Here is a 23,589-nt window from a genome sequence, read left to right as displayed (position 1 = left end):
AGGAAGGAAGCAAGACAGAAGAAAACAGCAAGGAGGAAATGAGATCAGTTTTAATCTAATGGTGGTTTCTATATTGCTTTCACAGGTTGACTATAGTCTTTTAAGTCTAGGCACTTCAGAAAGGCAGGACGGGGCCTGCTTACAAGCCAAGTGCCAGATTTACTGCAGGAAGGTCCATTTCCTCCCCCAGACCTCTGGAGCCCAGGTGATGCTCAGCTGCCTCAAAAACCATCAGCTCCAGTATCAGTGAGCCAGGAAGGACGAGGTACAAGGAGTTAGGCCCTTGCACCAGGCACTTAAAACAACTCAGTAAATCCTTCAGCAAAGATGGTTATAAAACACATTCAGGGCATAGTGCGGTTTGTGAATCAATGATGCCTCTTTAAACACAGCTTAGTTTGGGTCTGTTACTAGGGAATAAACAATTCTCACCTCTCCCATTACAGCAATCGGAGTCTCCCCTGTTGCCTGGGCAACACGATGCTCTACCAGATAAAACATGTATTCATCATAAAGGAGGCGAATTAGGTGGAAGGAACCAAAGCTGGCAGCACTGCGCAAGGTGAGGTCACGGATCACCATGGAGCTGCAAAATGGTCAGGAAACAAAACATTTGGGATGTGTTTTACATTTGCATCATGGCTGATGTGAATTATTGACCCTGAAGGTGTCATGGCGCATGGCACTCTGTTTCTACCTCTCACCTAAGAGTCTCAAAGCACTTTAAGAAATTAGTTAGTGGAGCATCCTACCCCCCACCCCATGAAGGTACAGGGCACACAACACTTTCAGAATCACAGAATGGTTGAGGTTGGAAAGGACCTCGGGAGATCATCTAAATCCAACCCCCCTGCTCAAGCAGGGTCACCTAGAGCACGTCGCACAGGATCATGTCCAGGCAGGTTTTGAACATCTCCAGAGAAGGAGACTCCACAACCTCTCTGGGCAACCTGTTCCAGTGCTCTGTCTGTCTTCTGTACCAGGAGAGAGCAATTTAGACAATTAACTGGAGGTGCACGGGTGTAAAGAACTTTGCCAAGGGAGTTATCTACATGCCCTAAGCCATATGCAGAAATATCTCCCCCAAAAGAAAGAAAATGTACCTGTAGAAAGACCACTTCAACAGGAACTGCCTGGCTGCTTTGGGGAAGCTGGGACTGCCCTCGTGATGCTTTAAGACTTGGGTGACGACATTATCCAGCCAACTAGCCCACTGGTCCAGAGAGCTCTGCTGCTGCAGTGTGAGCTTGAAATCCTGCTCCAGCTTCTGGACCATGCCTTCCTCGCACTGGCACACCCACGAGGCTTGCTCCTGCTCAGAAGAAGGACTCATGGTTACATGTGCAAAGCCTGCCATTTCACAGCTTTTGGTGCATCCCATCCCAGGAACTGAACTTCACATCTAGTGGGCAAGGACTCCAACCAGCTCTGAATCAGGGCTTCTCCAATTTGTCCAGACCACAGAATATTACTACTATAACTACATTATTATTGGTAGCAGTACTTCTTATATAAGTTCCTTAGTACCTTCTCTGCTATTCAGAATGAAATAGCATTCTTTGAACACATATCTGGAAAAGTAACACTTAAAACTTACGTGTAAATTGTTCATTTAACTGTTTTTTAGTTTTGGAAATAAGATGCTGGCTACTAGCAAACTGTCCCGTTAAGAGTCCCTGTTCTAGACAACACAGCTTCCAAAAAGATACTGTAAGTCACAGAAAAGATAGTATAAGTCACCTGCACGTTGGCAAAGTCGACCCGATTGAGATCGCTGAGCATCTGGTTTATCTGGGAGGTGTTCTGGAGCACCGCACGAGCTGCCTGAGCCAGGTGGTTCAGGGACGTGTATCTCCGTAACGTCTGTGCAAAGGCACTCACCACCCCAACCTGTAACAGAGCATGGTGGACACCAGGAACAGGGATCATGGAGCCCAACGGCAGACTTTTCGCAACACCAGACTCAATCATGCAGTCCACATCAGCTGTGGCATCCTGCACAGTTGTGCTCATGCTGCTGCCTAAAACACATCTCAGCACTCTGGAGCAGCATTTTGTGTCATCTCTTGCATCCCACAGACCAGGCTATGCATTTCTTTTCTTTAAACTAACAACAGGTTTTTGCACTTTGCTTCCTGGACCAGGAGGGCGGGAACAGGCTGCAAGAACCTGCAGGTTTAGGCAGGGGGGAGTAGGAGCCTTAGATCAAATCTAAAAATCAATAGCAGGACTGGCTAAGAAGTGATGCTTGATTCAATTTATGCAATGCCATTCAGTTTATGGGGTGTCCTCCACGGACAGTGGAAGAGTTTCATTCCAGTGCAGAGATCTTCTTGCAGAAAGTTTTATCTGCAATTTCAACACATGGGACCAGCTCAGCGTACAGAGCATTATCAGCTTCTGGTACAAAGAAGCTGCTCTCCTTGTCCCCATCCTTCTTGCTAATTTTGGCTCAGAACTATCCATTACACCATGCCAGTCTGGAGTACATGTAGCCAGTAGTGTCTTTCCAACCACTGTGGAAAACTGCAACACACACACACCCTGTCAGCTCCTATGCCTGACCTGCAACACGCTCCCATAGCTTACCTTTGTCTGGACAATCTGCGGAGGGAAATCACTCATTGCGTTCATCAGCCACCCTTCCAAACTCTTGGCAAAATTACGAATCGCCTGTGTCAGAGTGCCTGCAAAGAAGTTTGCAGAGTTAGCAAGGCCTTTCCAAATTGTCTTTAAACACCAGCTTTCTAGCTTAGGGCTCCTGCGGGAATCACATCCCCTGATCTGGTAGCTGAGATCTGTTTAGTGTCATGGGAGTCAGCTGGGGCCCATAATGCTCCTTTTCTTATTCATGGCCCATCTCAGCATTTCCTGACTGTTAGGGTCTGTTCTTTAAGAAACACATATAACCCAGCCAAGGACCCAGCCTCCAAGTCCCCAAAACCCAGGTATAACTCCTTGGGCTTTCTGCTCAACAGCATCTTCACAGACAACAGCAGCTCAGAGGGACATGACTTTACAGCACTGCTCAGCCCAGTCTATGGCTGAGATGTATCCTCGGGGAGACTGGCGCATGCACTTAAGTGAGGAGCTAAATCAGAGAGAAAATCTTCTATATTCCATCACTAAACTCCCAAACGAAAGTTGACCCCAAATTTCCAGGAGGTGCAGTAAGGGACACAGCGGTCCTACGTAAACAAAGTTACTATCTCCAAGGAAATATCTCAATGCTTACTACAGCTTGTGCATTAAGCCTATGCTTTTACCTTGACTCGTAGCCACTCATGAGATGTGATATGCCATGAACCAAATTTTAAAAGGCATTGGAATTTCCAGGAGCCACAAATTACAGTCTAAGCAGAGCAGTGCTGGAGAAGGGAGATTGCTGTTGCCATAATACATAAGTTCGTATTCAAAACAACATCGTCTAAAATGGCTTTTAGAATGGAAACCCTCGTGGCAAGTGGTAGCCAGCCAGAGTGAGTCACAGGTCTGTTCATCACACGCAGCATCCTGTGACTCAGGAGCAACATGGCAAAGAGCAGGAGCTGAGCAGGGGTCGGGACCACCTGCGGCCTCCTGACTGTGGCCGCAGCATACTCACTGGGCACTGGCCTGAGCACATCAGGGATGAGAATCTCCACCAGGGCCTGGTACAAGATATGATCACAGCTTCTCATCCATTTGAGGATAGGTTCATATTTACACAGAGTGATCAGCTTATCTTTTGGGAGGGTCCCTTCATGTTCTTCTTCACTGCAGGAGGAAGCAGGAGGCAGCATCAGAACCAGGTTTTCATTCAGTGCATTTACACTTCCTCTGTATTTCTAACCTCAGTTTTCAGTGGAAAAAGCGACTCATGTCTCTCTTCAGAAGGGGATGCCTGATCATTTGTGCAGGGCTTTCTCTGAATCTGCAAGCTCCTCTGTCCACAGGGTCAGAGCTGTGACCACAGTTTTACCTCAAACCTACATCTTCCTGTGCTTGGCCAGACTTCCTTTGCTTCTTCCTTCTTTAGCCCAGGTTGCCTCTCACACACACACAGGCACGCACACTCATGCATATATGGGAACTGTACTTCAGCACGGTCATCTCGGCAAGCAAAAGCCTAGTTGGTTCCTCTGGACAGAGCCAAAACCTTCCAAACCCTTCACATCTCTCTCCTCTGCTACAGCCTTCCTCGACTGTGACAGTGGTGACAAATTTTTGGAGCAAATGCTGTTTGAGCAGATGAACCAGTATTGACAGATACTATAAACAGTTGTGAGGCGTCTGGCACATTTAAACACTGAATGGTTTCGTAAGGAAAAAGCTAATTGGTGTCGTGATGAGAACAGAGCATATCGTCTCCAACTGAATGAGGTCAACCAAGCCCACATTAATTTCACTTTATAGACATATGGAAACTTTTTTTTTGGCGTGATTAAGGCATAAAACATTTGGTTAAACAGCAAGCAGAGAAAACCACAACCTTAACGCACTGCCATAGCATCAAATCAGAACTATTATGACACTACGCTGGAAATTGGGAGGTAGCAGGGGACTTTCCCCATGCATTACATCAAAACCATTAGAGCCAAGATATTTGACTTACAATAAAGAGGTATTTATATTATTTCTTCCCTGTCTGAGCTGTTTCAGTAAGTGTACTCTACTGGCATAATCTTAAAACACTCATATGTAAAACTTAGCCATCAAGTACCTCAATCCTGTTTTAAATAGAATCATATTCTGCATTTTCTAATGCTTTCAAGTAGTTTGACACTCTGACAATACTTTGTTTTTATATTTGTATATATAAAAGGGAGAGGAAAGTTTTATTTAACCTATCTTGATTATTAGCAGGACTATGGAGAGGTGCTAGAGCACACACCCTTAAAGGCAAGATAAGTTAGTCTAGACAGAGCGCTGCAGAAATGCTGCCTCCAGTATCCGAGTGAGTCTATTCATATCTAGCCCAGCTCTCTCCGTCCTGTTGCAATATGCCTTGTAGATATACTCTTAAGTAAAAGAGGTTTTGAAACCAAACACAGCTACAGTGTTTCTTTGCAGCAAAATAACCATTGGATAATGTCTGTGGAGGACAACAGGGCCATATTCTACAGATTATTATGGGGTATGTCCTTATTATCCAAACTTTTAGTGTTTTTCTTCTGAATACAAAACAGCAGTATCTGAAGCCCCTGTACGATCAGTGGAAATGGACAATATAGACTTTCAATACAAATTTTTTTTAACAAGAAGCCTTTGCCTTTTCCATTTTTTCTATTTTCATTTATTTCCATTCCCCTGTCTCCTGGCAGCAGACTACCAAGGCATAAAGGAGGAAGAAYAGGCAATAACAATGAGCCAGACAAGACTACAAAAGCTGGGATCAGAGCAGCTTAGTTTGTCATTATCTTCCTCAAGACACGCGGCACTTAAAAACTTTGATAGTGACCCAAATAAGAGAGCGAGTCCAGATGTCACTAAAAACCTTAACTTTGGAGATGTCATTCTATATACGGCACGAATTGTAACTTGCCGTTCCTCTTGGTCATTTACAAAAGTAGCAACCCATTCTCATTCATCCAAACGCTCTCTGCAGTTTGGATTAATATTTTCTACAGCAGATAACAGGCATGTCACATAGACAAATAATAAAACCATCTGAGCAGATGCTTTCCTCTGAGGTCTGCACTTTGTGCGGTCATTACAATATTTGACCTGAAACTCCTTATAATGATTCTGCAGGGAAGTAAATATTCTCAAGTCCTATAAAGCAGTTAAAATGGCTAATGAAGCTGAAACCGGTTCATTTTTTGAAAGATAAAATACCACTAAAAATGGATCATTCAGAAACAATCAAAGCGCAACGGTGTACCTGGATGGCAGGGTAGTAGAGCCATCACTAGATGGTGTTTTAGGACTCCAGAAGGATTGCCACAGTTTCTCTATATAATGAAACTGAAGGTTCATTACAACATCCAAAGTCGCCTGATGATAAAGAACACAACTCATTAGCTGCTGTTAGTGTGTTGTCACACAGTCTGAGCATAAATTTCATGCTCTGCCATTAAGGTTAAATAATTTACAAGAAAACACAACTGAAAGTGCGTTGTTCTAATAATCAGCATAATATAAAAAAGGTCGTACAATAATAATAATAAATAAAAAAAAAACAAACAGTGCAATACTTGTAACAGGTAACAAATCAAACATTCCCATTTATACCCTAGCGGCTCCTGGGAGCAGGATGTGGGAGAAGGCACCTGACTTATGCCCCATATCAGTTAATGAATCGACTGAACATATTCAAAATAATCACCTCACAGTGTCGTCTGTAAAGAAGCTGCAGGGTTTTGACATCATTCATGGTGACCCCTTCTTGCAAGAGGACATTACCTAGATCAGGGGCTGGGAACTCCGGAAAGACATGGGTTACATCTAGGGAAAAGAAAGATGGGGAAAGACGGTGAAAGTTAGGAACATCCAGTTACACAGGCCTATAAATAAGTAGAAGATGTTGCAGTGACTGCTGGCTATATTTCACATTTCAAATAACCGGTGATGAAACAGGTGAAATGAGACTGATAATCCAGCACCTCTCTGATTCATCCTGTTATACTGGGCAAGAGGTGAACAACCGGGGCCCATTTACTCCATGTGGCAAGAAGAATGCTTCCTTTCTCTTTGCAAGAAAAGAAACAAGAATACATTGTCCTTGTCTAATGTGCTGCCCATTAGGTTTTCTCCAAAGCCTGAATAACATCCCTTTGGTATTTTGAGAGTACAATGCAGAAATTAATTGGCTAGCAGACATATCAGGAGCAATTGTGTTTCAGAGACTGCTCAGAGCTGGCCAGGTTTTTGTGTCACTATTAGAGACTCTGGAAACAAGCGGGTCCATGACCAGCGAAACTGGAGAATTTATCTCACAAGCTATGGGCTCATATGGATCTCCTGAAGTGTAATAAACCTTGCAGCCGTTTCTCCTGTAGGCACAACGAACTGTCACTCTCCTCTCTCAGGCTGCCTATTTTAACAACACTCTTCAGGACTCTGAGGCTTTGAGACCTCTACTCCATCCATCCAATTTGGTAAAAATTGGCCTGATTAGAAACAGACTTAGAAGGAACTGAAGGACGATGGCACAAGGAAAAAAGACTTTTAAAAGCTTGCTGAAATGCTCTCCAAATACTTGTAAAGGTAATTGATAAATGACTGCTCCTGCTGTGTGTCCCAGGCTTGTGTTTCTCCTTGGTCCTTGGGAGTCACTGGAGAGAGCCTTCCTCTTAAATCAGAAGCCTCAAAGTGAGATATCTAATACATTAAAACAGTTTCCTCACCTATGAATTGCTGATGATGTTGACTTTGAGCAGCGACTGACTGTTCGGGAGTAGTGTGCAGGCTACTGTTGGATCCACTCTCTGCCATGCCATCCATCTTCTGTGCTGGTCTATACCTGTATTTAGAGCACAGCTTGGTAGCTACACACAGACCCGAGCAGACACACACACACACACAACCTGCAACACAGTCACACTGTGAACACCAGGGACACCTAAAAAGTCACTGTGCTGTATAGCGCTTCTTATTTAAGAAGTTATATGCACTGACCACGTAATATATGAGGTTATATTGCTCATTTATACATAGTTTGAAAATATTTACAGCTGCTTAAATAAATGCTTAATCAGTTGTTACTATGCAATACACCAGACTGTCTAAAGAAGACAGTTTTCAAACTTTAAGGCTTTCAGCACTTATGCTTCAACACATGCTGCTCACAACTAACATGCTTATAAAACAGAATCCACCAATTAATTTTTGTAGTTCTATATTTTAGTATTAAAGTTTGGCCAGCTTTGCTATCTCAAGTGGTCAAAAGATTTGAAGCGGCATTATTGAGCGTGCTCTCATAGTAAGCAAGGCAAACCCACACTGGGCTACACCAAGGGTGGTTTGAAACTTTAATGCAAAACTAACTTCTGCTAAATAACTGCTAAGGTCTGGAAAACAAAACTTTCAGGGATTAGCAAGTGTTGAGGCAAACTCAAGGCCAGCATTTTGAGGGCTGGCCGTTTATATTGCCTATTTAGGTGCAAATGAGAGTGTCCTTTTGAAAAAGCATTCCCTGAGATGGGATTAAAGGGGTTAAAAAATTTGCCTGAGGGGACACCAAAGGGAAAAAAAAAAAAAGAGAGAGAGAGAAGCAGAGCTGGAGTGGAAGTCAGAGTGTGAACCCAGTCTCCTATTGACTCTGGAGCCTACTTTCATGCTTGCTTTCTGTTTGGGAACTGAAGAAATATATCCTTCCACTCCTTCTCCACTCCGGCGAGAACCAGAAGCATCAACGCTTCCAAGAAACAATTCCAAATTCCTTTGCTCGGTGTGTTTTTACTCAAAATTACCCAGATACAAGACTAACCGTGCCACAGTTTAACTTACACCATTGCATGAAAAAAAAAAACCCAAACCAACGCAAGCACACAAGTCCCTTACCCTGATCAGGCACAGATAACTCCACAGCTGAGGCCCTAAAACTGTTGAGACACACGGATGCAGGAAAGGGACTTGGACTAACCAGTACCTTGCAATCCTGTTCTTTTACAGCACAGCTACGTGCTTCAGCCCTTGAGTGTCACTTGGGTTTGAACAGTCCCAATGGGCTCCCTTTGCTCCCAAGCAAAGCTAAGTCCCAAGCCCCCACCTGGCTTTTTGGGGGCAAGGACCCGGTCCTGCAGCAGCTCCGAGGAGCTGGGAGCACCTACCTCTGTTTCTGGTGGATGGGCTGCTGCCGCATTGCCATGTACTGGGTGTCCTCCTGCAAGCGGTTCAGTGGAGACTCTGGCTTTAGACGGATCCCGTAATAATGATATTTGGAGTTGCCCCTGGAAGCATCAGTGGTGAAATTGCTCAGTGGCAGCTACTCAGTGGAAGTGACATCACAGCCCTGCGATTTATTCTTAGGCTTCTTTTGACAATACACATTACTTTTTACAGCACATGGTTCTTTGCTGCCAAGAGCTATTTGAATGGCTGGACTAATGAATGCCATCATCCCCCATAAAACTTAAAACCGCATGTCGCAAAGTTAAGTGACATCCACATTTAAATCTGGCAAGGTTTCTTCCAACTAACCAATGGTAATTGGAGAAGAAGAGACAAGTGTTACAATACATAGTGGTACTGAACAAAAGGACAAAAAGACCTCTAGGGACACTTTGCCTTTTGATTGGAGTTTAAGGATTCATTTTATATAACAACAAAACTTCCATCCTTACCTAGAATTGGATAAAACAAGCCTGACTGAATAGACAGCCAGGATAAGAAAAATGTCTCTGTGCTTTCTGCACCTACACAGCCATGGCATGAGGCTCTGACCTAGCTCTGTGTTTGGAGTCACTCATTTTCAGTTTTCATAAAAAACGAAAGTCTTTTGCAATAGCAAAAGAGGCTGGAATTCTTTTTCCGTTGCCAGTCAGGAAAGCTGCTGTGATGTTGTTTAGGAAAACAGCCTTTCCATCACATCAGACAGATGTGTCAATTCCGGTTTAATGGGAAACCTTGAATTTTTCAACGATTGCTTTTGGGAGCGAGAAGGACAATCATGCAGCCACGGATGCACGAGGACAGTCGGCCCAATTTGGATTTAGACAATTTGTAGCTAACAAAGCTACGAATTTGAGCTAAGTTGTCAGGGGCAGAGGAGACAGGCCGGGGAGCGAGCGGCAGGGCCTCTGGAGCGCTCTTATCAGCGTGGTTTAGAATTACAGTTTGCTGATTCCGTGTCTTCGCAGCGTATGGCAAAGTCTGAAGGCACATTACATCTCATGGTGATTCCCATAGCAAAACTATACACCGGAGAAATTTAAGAAAGGAATATTTGTCTGGGAATTAGCCCTCCTTTCTTCTTTGTTGCAGGAATTCTCTTTTTTCTGATTTTTTTAAAGGGGAAATTGTTGAATTGTTTAGTCTGTATCACTGTAACGAAGGGTTTTACACACACTGGTGAATGCTCAGGTATGACCTGTGCTGCAACAGCCAGGTCTTGCCTGATTTTAAGTGACTGCAAATTAAAAACTATTGGCATGTATTTACTTATTCGTTCATTTAGATGATAATGGTGGATAGCTATTTCCATATTTATTGAGGTCTGTTGTATCCTTCCAAGCCTGCAAATTTTAAGTGTTTTTTCTTAATGACAAAGTTTTCAAAGTCACCCAAACCTGGTTAGTGATGGTCTTCAAGACCCTTTGGCCCAAAATTTTAGGGAAGTTTAATATTTGGTAAACACCCAACATTTATATTACAGGACATGGATATAAAAATATATTATTTCAGGAATATAATCCACATATTTAAAAGTTTCAGCACTAAACATCAATTGCCTCATTTTTACAAAGAAAAATAAATGCTGTTAGATATTTCACTACTTAATAAAGAATGACAACAGCATGTGACATTACCAAAAGCTGAACTAAAACATTCTGGAATTGCCACTAAAGGATTCTTTTATTCCATTTTTTTTTTACTCTAGCTTCCAGTGAAAACAAATTCTGAAATGCCAGAATGTTGCCATAGACCAGAAACTCCACTTGCGGGCCATTTCTGTTTTCAAGTCTGACCATCTTTGAAGTCACAAAACAAGAAATTACAGGAGTCAACAGCAGCTGTTAGGACTTAACATTTTTCCTCCCTTAACAGGATTAAAGAACTTCTTTCCTCTGAAGAAATTATTTCAGAGCGCTTACACTTTAACCGATCTGCAGAAATCCAAACTCTCCCCCGCTCTCCTGATGACTCTTGCTTGCACATTCCAGCTGCGGAATGCTCCAGACACATCTGGTTTTGTTCTCATCTAGAAGCCCAAATATCTAGCTTAAATTTTATTATAAAAAGTTATATAATCAGAGCAATCTCTGCTTCTCTAGCGTATTACCTACTTTKTAAAATTAAAAGCTGAAATGAAACGCAAACTCGGCTGTACAAGCTGTGCATATATTTTGGTTGTTTCCTAGGACGACACACATGAAATGATGTCAAGCATCCTTTTACTTTTCCTGTAACATCATATGGGTCTTTGATGTTTTAAAAGAAACGTTTCTGTCACCAGATTCAGCCAGCTGCTTTGGCAGTTTCTGAAATAAGCCACCTCCTTGTGCACAGCTCATCTAAATCGCAGATTTGGGCACCGGCTCTGCTCTCATTCATAACTGAATGACTTTACCAAACCCCAAAGGAGTAATCACTTAACTGCACCGAGTTTTCAGACTCTGCAGCTGACAGTGGCAATCTTGATGAAGTGGGACTTCACCTTTTTGAGATGATCAAAGAATGAGGAGCCCAGATTAAAATAAAATATTCTTAGATTGCTTAAGAAACGGGCTTCGATCACATTTGACTGTGTGACTGCACAAGATATTGTCACCAAGGACCCAGAACGTGTCCGAAATGAACTTTCTTGTCAAATGTCTTGTGCTGCTGATTCACGTTCGGAAAGGAGCTTTGCCTCATGACATGCTGGAATTACTTACATGCTTTTGAATAGCAATTTTTTTTCCTTACAGGATAATGCCTGGTTGTTTCTGCAGATCTTAAAATAAAAACCTCAGCCTGCTAAATTATGCTTGGGAGATTTTCAGCACCCATGAGAGAAGTTGCAAGAGCTTTTTTTTTTTTTTTTTAATATAGATCACGTGAGAGCCGTGCAACAATTTTCCTTGCTGCAAAGCATAAGGCCTTCTTGAGAACAAAGTGCAGCCCCTGAAATTGGTGCCTATAACAGACGCTTGGTTTTAATTAATTCCTTCTATAGGAATCTTCTGAGAAGTTTCATGAATGCCCCCAAAGCCGTACACCGCTCTCCAAGGCAGCCACTGAGCAGTGGGTAAGGCGAGATGAGAAATACAGCATTTAACTGAACCAGGGCTCTCCCAGAGCAACGCTCCTTCCCTGCTCCTTTGGAGCCATGGGATGGGGAAGGGAGTGAGATGCTTCTCCCACCACCCCTGTCTCAAGCYGTCTCATACCAACCTGGTTCCCAAGCGGCGAGTCCGCAGCCCCATGAACACCGAGCGGATCAGTTTTCCGAAGGAAGCGGCGTTCACTGGATCCAGTTTGTGCTCCTGGCAGTGCCGCAGGTAATGGTTATACAGAGAGCTCCTGGGAAGGCTCACGCCTTCCGCTGTCTCGTAGTTGTCCAACAACCACTGGAGCTTTATGCACGGAAAACATAAATGAATAAAATACATGTGAAAGTCTAAAGAGGGCTGGAGCAGGTGACGTAAGACAGTGTCAACACTTAAATGTCAGGAGAACCTATCTGACGTTAAGAATTCAAGAGAGCTTAACGCTGGGTAGTTAATTCATATAAGTGATATTTAGGCCAGTCGCATTTTCAAAAGGAAAATGACCCCCAGCCCAAAGCTAATAAAACAAAAGCGCTGTTGGATTCGGCAACAGCATAAAGCAGACTCTGCCTCCCATCTCACTGTCCATCCCGCGCTTGGACAATTTCCTGCAGAGCCAAAATAAAGCTGTTAGGACTCACGTTTTCTAAGAATAAAGATACTAAGATACTTTCAAGGATGAAAAAAAATGCCAGGGGAACCAAAACGTCCTGCTAAGTCTTTTTTAATTTGAAGACTGGCATGTTTGCAACAGTTCCGTTAACAACAAAATTAATGGTTACCAAACCAACTTTAAAAATCTGAAGGGTTACCACCTATTTTTCGAAACTTACTGCCTGAACTTTACTTCTCTTGACATTTATGTTGATTAAAGTTTGCGATTACATATAAATTATTTATAACCAGCTAGTCTGAAAGGGCAGGTGAAGCATACAACTGCAGCACAGGAATTAAAATGCAAATGGACAAAACCCCCAGTCACCTTTAATTGGCCAAATGCCAAATTCAGTATCACTAAAATAAGTACTATATTAAGTGAATTCTTTGAAGGAACTAGATATACAAAGGGATTAAAAATCAACAGCTTTGGTAAGAGACTTTTTGTTGTCATTAGGGACATTTGGGATTAACATTTTCACAACTTCCCTCTACATCCAGACATCTATATGCAGGCGTATAGTATAGGAGGCACAGCTCCACCAAAGTGGTTGCACTTGCATCAGATTCATGACGAAACAGACTCAGGTTGCAGACGCCAAAATATTGGCCACATCATCTCCTTGAAGCAAATAATTCAAGCACATATTGTACCCAAGCAAAAACTTAGTCTTGACATCAGTGGGATTTAACCATGTACGTGGATGTACAAGTTGGCCTGTGCTTAAACCCCTCCCACTGCTACTCCAACATCCAGCTCTTTTCTACTGTTGTCACTTGGTGAAACTTTAGGGTCCCAGTTCATCACTGTATTACTTGAGTTTTGTATCAGTGACTGTGAAAATCCAACCTGAAACGTTCAATGAAAACTCTGACATGCAACTCAATTGAGTTATTTTCAGTTTACGTATTTCACATCCAATTTTGCTCTCGTACAAATACTTTTCAGCCCAGAACAAGCTATCTGCACCTATGAACATATGTTTTGTGGTTATCACTCAGTATCCAAATTTAAACTTTTGCTGCATAGGAGGAGCTGAATCCAAAGCTGTACAGTTAAAGCTTGATTTYATTTCATTAGCTGGGTTTGATCCAAAGCAGCAGCAGCAGTTCATATGACTGTTTCTATCAGTTCTGGTGGGCTTTGGAGCAGACCAGGGACTACCACGGCTGGAAGAACCACCACCACTTGGTCATTTGCCTCTCTGTCCTGCTTTTCAAAGAGCTGCTTGTTACCTTCCCATCTTCCTCCAGTCACACACCATCTAAGATGCTGTTTGATGTGTATTTCACAAATAAAGGACTTTTTGAACTCCAAACCATACAGTCCTTAAAGGCTGTGGTTACTGATGATCTGCAGCCCTTCAGGCTTTTATCTGCAGGTGGAGACATTGCTGTGAATCCCCGGAGGGTCATTCTGCAGCCCTGAGGTTACCGCTCAACCTGTTGATTAAGCTATCTCTAACAAAATTGGACCCCAGGGTTTTTGACATAACAGACCAGCAGGAGCTCTGTTTCAGATCGTCCACAGCTATACTAATTTTAGCCCATCCCTAGTATTTAAAAGATTAATGATTAAGAAGGTTCACTTTTCTAACCATTTATTTTATTTGGCCTTTGGAAAATACTGCACGCTGATCAGTTATTTCTGACCTTCTAAACCTCTTCTAATTCCACTCCTTAAAAATAAATAAATAAATGTGTCATACTACTAGATCAAGAAAAATTCAGATAAGGTAAAACCTTCTCATTTAAATTTCATCCTGGACACTTTTAGTCTAATCCCAGATATTTCTAGAATTTTTCCTTCATCTCTCAGTATTCCTTTTCTGCAAGTGTCTTTTTATATTCCTTCATGCATTACAGAGTTTCACAATACGAACTCCCACTATTGAATTAGAATTTTATTATGGAACACACAAAAGAGCTTAAAAAGGAAATCTGTCAGAGTATAAATCATTTTTCAAAAGCTGGTTTTCGCTCTCCCTGCATTAGTAATAACATATTGGACACTTAAAATGAGACCATTAAAGATTCTTTCTATTTGTATTCCTTATTCTGCTTACTTTTTGAATTTTCCTTGGTTGGAACAATGAGAAGATATTCTACAGTTTCATTTCTGTTTATGTTACGATCAAGCCCCAATAAAATCACTGTGCAGCTGTACACTGCTTTGTTTGTGCTAGAAGCATTGCAGGGGACCATTTCCATTTCATTTGTACTTTAACCTAATTTCTATCGACTGTTTGTTAAGATTTAAAGATCTTTAACAAAAAAATAGACCGAGTTTGATTCAAGGATGGCTTTTTAAGGATGGAGAAAGTGATACACAGGACTGACTGGGAAAAGATAAAAACCATTTTTCTGAGCATCCAGGTTTGGAGAGGCTTTCTTTGTGCACTGAAACAGAGCCCATACGGATGCTTTCATGAAAAATAAACAAATCAATAAATACGTTCATTTGTGGTGCATATTTAAGGTGTCTTCTCTGAGACTAAGGGGTGCAAATTCATAAGTCCCCACTTGGTCCAGTTGGGAGTTAGAACTGGAGCCAGGCTCATCTCCTCACACGCCAAGCGTGGGCTTTCCAGCCACCGTGGCATAAACGTTTCCCTCTCACCAAGACTCCCCTACTCAGCCCCATCAATATTTGCAGTTAAAGTTCCATCAAAACCTATGACTTTTCACTAAAAGTTTTAGTCTTGCAAAATGTCATTTCTGAAAAAAGGCCCCTTTAACTCTAGTGAGTAATTTTTTTTTAATTAAATTACGCAGCATAACAGTCACTCTTAACTTTAAGCCCAAAAGCCATCCATCATACGTAAGCACGAGCTTCAGGGCTTGCCTGCCTTTCTCCACCAAACAGGCGAGTCATCCTTCATTAGGTCATTACATTCCTCCCCTGCCCAGGGACAATTATTCCTTCTAATAGTTTTTATACTCCTTTGTTCAGGATCATTTTAAGTGTTCCAAAGGTTTTAAATTTGGTGACAAAATTCCCTCACTGTTTCCCATATAAGAGCCATTCACCAACAGGAAAAAAAAAAAAATCACTCGGCTTTTATTCTTTTAAACAAGTAGCAAGAAAAAATTTCTTCCACAATTCCTACAAATGCTGTGAATATCTAGGAGCTGCAGGGCCTCAGGCAGGCAGGCAGGTTAAGACATCCAACTACTTTAGGTGCGTAGCCTTAGGCACTCAAATATGAAAATTGTAGCCGTCTTCCTCAAATTTCTTTTTGCATCATCTGCAAGCTCCTAATTGGCAAAGAACAATCCTCTGACCCAGCAATTCTGGAGGACACTTGTGAGCGGAGCTTTTTCAGTAACAGTAATAAATTGACATAATTTCATTAGAGACATCATGTGTCACTGGGGTTTTAGCATTAGCTTCTAAATTTGGTACTTCAAGTACACTTGAATAACTACTCAAGAGTTTTTGAGGCTAAATTAAAAATTATTGAAGGTGGTTCCTTTTCACATGGACTTTGCATGAACAGCATTTGTAAAAAATTCTCTCGTCACTGAGACATATTTAGTTTTCCTTTAAAAAAAAAATCTGACATGAAACAGTTGCTAATGACAACAAAACAAAACCTTATTCTAGGAATTTACAGATTTCTGAAAGGCAAAGTTTGAAGCAAGGGACAAAATGCCTAATGAAAGCTTCTGCAACCTTCTATGCTCTTAGTAATTTTTGCACATAAGACTAGAGGTAATTAAGCCACAATTAATAGTGTAATTATCACCCTAGCTTTTGGCAGTAGAGTGACGTACATCATCAAGTCAAGAGACTGTATTTTGTTACCACCTCTGCTTGCGATGCTAATAACACGTGGAACTGTTAGCTCCGTTTTGAATTCTGTCACCTATGCCAAGCTCATGTTTTCCTCTGAGCCTTGACAAATCACAGTCACCTTCTATTTCACTTTCTGGTTCTCATGTGCAAGCCTGACAACATTGTGTTTCAGTCATGCAAGCATTTGAGATACGTAATCATCTGTCTGTCTGTCTCTCTCTCTTTATTTATTTTTTTTAAATGTAAAGAGAGGGAAACTGAAACATCCCAGATAACAGAAAATCTGCATAGCATTGCACACTCCAGGGAACTAAACCACCCCCAGACCCGGAGCTGCCCAGGGCAGCACACTGTTGTGCCTGGACCGACGTCCTCGGCAGGGACAGCTGGGGAGCTGACGGCTATGCACACGCTCATGAAGTTGTTTATTTGCTTTAGAATTTGTTACAGAACTTAAGTCTGACGCCAAACTACGAACAGTGACCTGAGAAGAGAGACGTTATGTTCTTCTACCCTGCAAGATGAGGGTGGGGAAGATCTAATTGCAGGCTCAGTCTGGATCAAACTCCATCCTGCACAGCCTGTGGATGGATGAAATCCCCTTGCTATCTTCATCTTCTTTCCTCTGCCCTTTCCCTGCTTTTTTCAAACCTTCTTCAATACCATGCCACTACCCATCCATCATCATCCGGCTCCACTCAGTCCCTCTCTGCAGTCCCTTCCTAGAGGGCATCAGAGAAGCGCTGGAAGCAACCGAGGAAGGGGCAGCTGTCTGGCTGTGTTGAAAGAGGGTTAAATAAAGGAGCTGTGGAGAAAGGACCCAGAATACGGGCTGTGGCATGAGTTGAGCTCTTCCTTCTCAAGGATGCATCAGTATGCAGCCTGACAACGTTGTAAAGTCCTATTCGGCCCCCATGATGGAAGTGTTTCCCCCTACGCTTGCTGCGAAACCATTCCACTTCACGTAGTAATTCCCTCTGGGGCAGTCAACTAAAGGAAGAAACCGTTAAATGAAAGCAAGCGGAACCCAAGAGTTATTTGAGCTACTGACCGTGAGCTTAGGGCACGATGAGCTTGCAGAGAAGTAACTGAGGTTTGCTGGCTCAGATTTTTTTATGTTCAAACCACAGATTTACTGTAATGAACTTGCAAACAGCCACTAGCCATAACAGGACTAAGGTCCTTTCTGCTTCACTGATTTCTGTTTGCCTAGATCGCTCTGCAGAGTCTAACTATGATACTGCTGGACTTTAGAAAACTCCCAGAGTCCTAGGCAAGGCTCAGTGCTGACAGCTCTGCTGATCTGACTACATGTTTTTAATATCTTTAAGTCCCCGTTCCTGGGGTCACAGGATTAAAAGGAAATCTCATCTTTTTGAAACCGGAAAAGAAGTTTCAAATCTTCCAGTTTGCAGAGAAAAGCTTGAAAATGCAGCCACAACCTCAGAAATACCAAACCCTTCAAACAGGCCCTGCAAATTGTTTATATCACTTCCAATTCTAGAGAAACCAACTCATGACTCTCAAACACTGGAAAAAGTAACACTGATTCCCTCTTTATAAAACAACAAATTAGCAGCACAGTGATTCAAATATACTTGGAAAAAAACTAGCAAGTTTTCTTACTGCCTGTGCCAAGTTCATTACAGTGCAAAAAAAGAAATGGAGTTGGTCCGAAGTCCTGCTCACAATGTGCTCCACTTGCAGAAAGTGTTAATGTAAAAACTTGCTTAAAACTGCAACAAACGTGGACGCTACATATTCCGTATCAACTACTTTCCATTTATAAGTGTCTTTTCTTACCATCAGCCCCAAAATCCAGCCTAGAATTTAGAAGATCCTGCTGGTTTATTTCTGGCTTATGCACTGTGATGAACAAGAAAAAATCTGCAGAGCAAGAATTGCAATTTGCCAAATCTGGGCCCAGGGGCATGGCCCAGGTGCACAAGCACGACTACAGCCTGGAGCAGGAAGGCTGCACACAGATGCTCAGAACAAGAACTACAAGCCTAATTCCGTGGTTTCGTCTTTCGCCACCCAGAACAAAGAACTTTCAATTCCTAGAATATGAAATCGGAATCGAGCTCACGCAGGAACCCTGGGTGGCAGTTCTGGATCAGCTCAGGAGAGTCAGATCCTCAGGTTCAAAGTTCCTGTCATTCTCCCAGGCTACTTCACCTGGGTGAAAAGAGGTAAAGATACTTTTGCAGGACCCAAGAATGACAACAGATCTGCCCACAAATACAAAGCAAGAGGAAATCTGGTAAAATAAAGAAGTACCATTTGCGCACTGTGATTTATCAGAGGAGAACCACGCTTCAGCCTAATCCAAAACGCACTGAAGTCAATGCAAGTCTAGTGACTTCAACAGGACTTGAATTAGACCCTTCAAATCTCACACAAGCGTGTGCTCACTGTTAAGCATTACTGCATGGGAGCCAGAAATCGTGACGCAGAAGACCCTGAGTAAGCTCAGTAGAATAGTGGGAACTTCACACAAAGCAGGGAAATTGTTGGCATAGTGAGAACAGAGAGGTCTAGCAAATGGATTTAGCATAGCACTGTAACATTAATGGTCTTCCTGTGCCACAAAGAGGCAATAAAAGCATACACAGGAGTAGGCTTTTGGTACACAATATCTACGGATAGCTGTCGTGATTCACTTCGAGTTATTGCGAATTATTTTCCAGCAATCTTTCAGTTCCAGTGAAAGGAAAGAACTTCCTCAAATGTGTTTTTCTAATTGCCAGCAGTTTCCATTGCAAGGCAAGCGAAATAAATAAATACAGGGTAGAGGCAGTTAACAGAATCCAGAACATCTCAAGCAAACATTAGCGTCTCGGCAGTTTTTGCAAATTATCGTTTCTTGGGAGCGGACTGTTCTGGGCAGCACAGCTGAATCCCGGGCTGCTTTGAGTGGCTCGTGCTAGTGAGTATACCAAATGGCTACACATAACGCTCCTACCAAAGCGGGGAAGAGGTTGTAAAATCCGATTGCAACTTACATGGCTGTTGAGCAAAGTGCTTTTGTGTGATGTAATCCCTTCATTTTTTTGTAGGTTTTCAATCGCCATTTCAAGCTAAAGAAAATGTGCACAGGAGAGAGAAAAAAAAAAAAGGGGAAAAAAGAAAAAAGAAAGGAAATCAGATAGTTAGCAACAGCCAGGATTTTATCTTTATTATTTGAATGATTAATGCTTTATATCAACAGGCTTGTGAAAAAGAGGCAAGTAGATGAGGCGCAGTCCTTATGGGATGAAGCTGCAAAGACGTTATTGTACTGCATGCAAACTAACCACACAGCAAGAACCCCTGTTAGGGTGAAAGGGTGACACTAGGGGACTTTCAACCTTCTACTCAGTATTGCCCATTACAAAAAAAAGCAATTTTTCTTCTCCTTTCCCCTCTATGCCTAGACCAAAGCACTGCCATACAGTTATGCTATAGCAGGTTGAAGGAGATTTGCCACAGAGGCGCATTTGCCCCATCCCTTTCAAGGAAACCTGAAAGGAAAGTTATTATTGCTTCTTAAAATTTTGACAAAACCTAACAGCAGCTAAATAAAAAGGGGGACACAGGAGAGTTGATGCACAGAATGTATAAACTGGAGGGGACAACAGATCTTCACTGGTAACTACACGGGGACTCCCAAGGCAAACACGTGTTTCAGTTAATTGATCTTCCCACCAAGAGAGGCTGACACATCTTGATTCTACTTGTGCTCATTTCCACTGTCTCAGAGCTTCTGCAACCAGAGGCATAGCGGGACATTTTGTCCCCTAAAGAGCACCCATGTTTTGCTCTGCCCTCACCTAGCTTCTCTCCTATATTCAGCCTAGCTGTTGCTGCTGCCTGGTGCTCCAACCCTCGCCTTCCTGTCCTGTCCTTTCTGATACAGGGGCTCCCACAGCAACCTCTCAGAGGGCTGCTGGTGTCTCTTTTGCTCCTCAGCACTAACTTTTTGCTGTTGAGGAAGGAAAAAAAGAAACTCCAAAAACACAGGCTGAGGGACTGGCAGGGGCAGAACCTGCCATTTTTCTCCAGTAAATGTTCTCAAAACCCTGATATCTGTGATCTGTTAGCGAAGGCAGGATGAGAAGGTGCACATCAGCCTGTAAAACTTGCAATCAGCAACTATCTTTGCAAAGTTATGATCTGCCATCATTTAACATGCAGGGTCGTGCAGTTATCTGTAGGCACATGCACAAAGCATCACATCTGCAGAGATCTACCTGCTTATGGCCTCCTTTACCTACTAGCTAGCTCCCTCTACTCCAGTTTGCAGCCTGACTCATAGCATGGCAAAGATAAAAGTAGAAATAAAAACCKCCTTTTACAAAATCAAGCTCTACCAGAAAGGTGAGAGAACAGAATAAGTCAGATCTAACTTCTGAAGTAACACTCAACAACCAAAGACAGTTTGCACCACATCAATGTCTGAATGCGATACACCGTCCAAGCACCTCCAAAATAAATTCCTTCGTTTCTATTCAAAAGTGACATCTTTGTGGCACTTCTTAGCTTAGCAAGTTGCCACTGAATTCAAAAAAGGCTATGACTATGTTTCAGTGGTTTTCAAGAAAACTGTCTAAGACGCCATGATGCACCATGAGGAACCAAAACTCATCAGCCCAGATTGATTGCTGATGCAGCCTTGAGGAAATGAGTCAGAGCATTAGAGGGAGACACCATTTCCTTCCTCTGTTTGAGAGTGCTGAGCAGGGCAGCGCTCGCTGAGCAACGCCTCTTACGCAAGTGCAAAAACACTACTTGTCTTGTTGGCATTTTGGTAAGCGTCCAACAACAGACCCCTTACATCTGGAGAAAAAAAAAGATTACAGGAGAAAGACTGAAAAAGCATCACAACAGGTCTTAAACAGTCCTGCATGAAGGTGAGCATTTTGACAAAAGAACATTTCAGTGGTTACTTTACTGGAAAAGATGCTAAGTCTCTTGACCGTGTGATTACTGAATCTTGTATCAGTCAAAAGCACCATGCACCCTGACGAAATATTGTCCAGCGAAGCTCAGAAAGAAGAGCTACTTAAAGTTTTCTCCCTCCCCATTCTAGGGCACAGGAAAGGACTGCAGTTGTGAGGCTGCCTAGGGTGATCCCAAAGGTGCAGGACCAGTCAATTTAAAGATTGCTCATTTGTTTTCCAGCCACAGCTGGACATGTTGGCAACAACTCTCAGCTACTGCTCACTAACTGCTGGGCAAGCAAAAAAACCTGCCTGAGAATAATGGGACTCGAGTGCATTGCACTAAAAATCAAGTTATCGAGACTCAGAAGGACCAAAAGGAAGACAGTTGTGAGGACCTACTCATAGGAAGTCTCAAGGATTTCCTCTCTTGGCATCGCTTAGTTTAAATGAAGATTAATGGTCCTCTGTTACTACCACCACTGAACGGGACTGTTTCAGGTTCTGCTTCAGCCCATTTGATGGAGCAGAATATTGTTATTCCAGCAGAGATGAAGGAAGGGCTTACAAATATTTGAAGACTTTATTTTGGTTTACAACTAATTTTTAACACACACCCCTCACTATCCTGAGGCAGCTCTGATGCCATTGCTAACTCTGCAGGGCTGCCTTGCGCCCAGTCTCTCTTCTGAAGATGCTCTCCTTGCTCTCCCCTTCGAGGTCTTGGCGTCAGCTCCGTCTCAAGTATTCGCCACCCTCCTAAGCCCTCTTACTTCCCCAGTCCTCACAGCTGCGTCTCCATTGCTAGGCCCTCGCGTTGTTGGCCACTTTGACATCCCACCCCCTTGCGCTACACACCCAAGGCCCCATGAAAACACTACAGCTTCCTCATCTACGTCTGCATGAGCTGTACTTTTCTTGCTCTCCGCAGGCAAATCTCTTAATCCTGTCCCTAAACACATTTCACCAGGACTAAAGCCTTTCTGGACCCTAACACTAGCCATGCATCTGCGTCTGTTTAAGCAAGACGCTGCAACTAAAAGTTATGTTCCTACCCGTTGATTTGATCTAGTCATTGCTGTCCTTAAGCCTTCCACTATCTTCCCAGCTGTTATTATGTGAAATTCAAAGTAGTTATCACGGCTCTGAAAGTTCTTGGGAGCTCTGCTGTCTCTCCCCTATGTCAGAAGAACTGAAACCACACAGACACATCCCTATACTGTCTTCTAGATGAGCATCTATGCACTGCTCAACCCCCCTGAGACCTTCCACAAGAACCGCCACCATTTCTTGTTAAAAACCTCCTGAAAGCTTATCCCTCTGTGCAAGAGAGTGATCTTATTTCAGATGTCACTTTTTTTTCCTAAACAGCTTGTCCCATGTGATAGCTAGCTACAGAATAGATCTGTTCATGGGACGTTTCTATTGACACACATTCTGCTCAGGCTTTTGACATCACACCCATCACCATGGAAATCCAAAAAAAAAAGAGTAATGTTGTGTAGCTTTGCAAAATGCAGTCCCACGCAGGTGGCAAGATCAGCAGCTACTTCCTTCAAAATAACAAGCTTGAGCAAAGTAAGAGGAAGATCCAATGTTAGTTTTTAACTACAACTAATTAAACTATACAGACACAATTCTCACACAAGAAATGAATCTCAGCTAATCCAGAGGCACCTGCCTTTTATTCCTACCACTTGTTTTCTTTTCCACCCAGAGCTAAGGGCTTTTCCCCACTACTACTATTGCTATTTCTGCCTAAGACAGACCGGATTCACTCCAGGATGAAAGGCAACCCTTCGAGGCATGAGCAGTCAAAAACTTTAAAGTCTGTATTTTAAAACTCTGCGAGATGAGAAAGTGGAGCCTAACTGGCCAGATTTTCAAGAGTGCTCAGTAGCAAACAGCTCCTATTTTTCTCACTGGGCGGTGCTGTTCACATTTTAAAATCTGGCCACACACATTCAATTACACCTACATTTGTAATTACATCTACATACAAATGTATAAATACACACATAAGTCCTGCTGATGGGAAAGGTGACCACTGTCCCAGAAGTGCTCCAAGCCATCCGTGGTGGCAATTGCTCCTAAGACTTGGTAGATTCTGACATAAAAGCCCTGGTAGCTTCTAGATGCAGAAAGGCATTTTAGGTTAATAGTTTTATCCCTCTGAGTCCCATACAGCTGCACAACTGAGCTTCTAACAACCTGGCACCTCCGCTGATAGTTGGATGGACACGATTAAAAAAATTAGAATTTTAAAACATTTCTATTGGAGCAGTATTATGCCTAAAATACATTTTCTGTAACATAT

At 42.6% G+C, this 23,589-nt stretch overlaps 1 protein-coding gene across 1 annotated transcript in view; it reads right to left on the bottom strand.

Annotated features, from left to right (window-relative positions):
* Positions 1-23,589, bottom strand: part of RFX2 (regulatory factor X2) — a 57,738-nt gene that overhangs the window by 3,365 nt on the left and 30,784 nt on the right. The window contains exons 6-16 of the mRNA XM_026078690.1: positions 19,356-19,430; positions 12,019-12,200; positions 8,754-8,873; positions 7,329-7,444; positions 6,308-6,426; positions 5,864-5,976; positions 3,605-3,756; positions 2,590-2,687; positions 1,741-1,890; positions 1,104-1,312; positions 433-586 (exon numbers count right to left, since the gene is read on the bottom strand). Coding sequence (XP_025934475.1) covers positions 433-586; positions 1,104-1,312; positions 1,741-1,890; positions 2,590-2,687; positions 3,605-3,756; positions 5,864-5,976; positions 6,308-6,426; positions 7,329-7,444; positions 8,754-8,873; positions 12,019-12,200; positions 19,356-19,430 — 1,488 coding nt within the window. The remainder of the gene's footprint in view (positions 1-432; positions 587-1,103; positions 1,313-1,740; positions 1,891-2,589; positions 2,688-3,604; positions 3,757-5,863; positions 5,977-6,307; positions 6,427-7,328; positions 7,445-8,753; positions 8,874-12,018; positions 12,201-19,355; positions 19,431-23,589) is intronic.

The sequence above is a fragment of the Apteryx rowi genome, unplaced genomic scaffold (genome assembly GCF_003343035.1).
Source record: "Apteryx rowi isolate R43461 unplaced genomic scaffold, aptRow1 scaffold_482, whole genome shotgun sequence".
NCBI classification, from domain to species: Eukaryota; Metazoa; Chordata; class Aves; order Apterygiformes; family Apterygidae; genus Apteryx; species Apteryx rowi.
The sequence above is the reverse complement of the archived record's forward strand: the minus strand, read 5'-3'. Positions and strand labels throughout refer to the sequence as shown.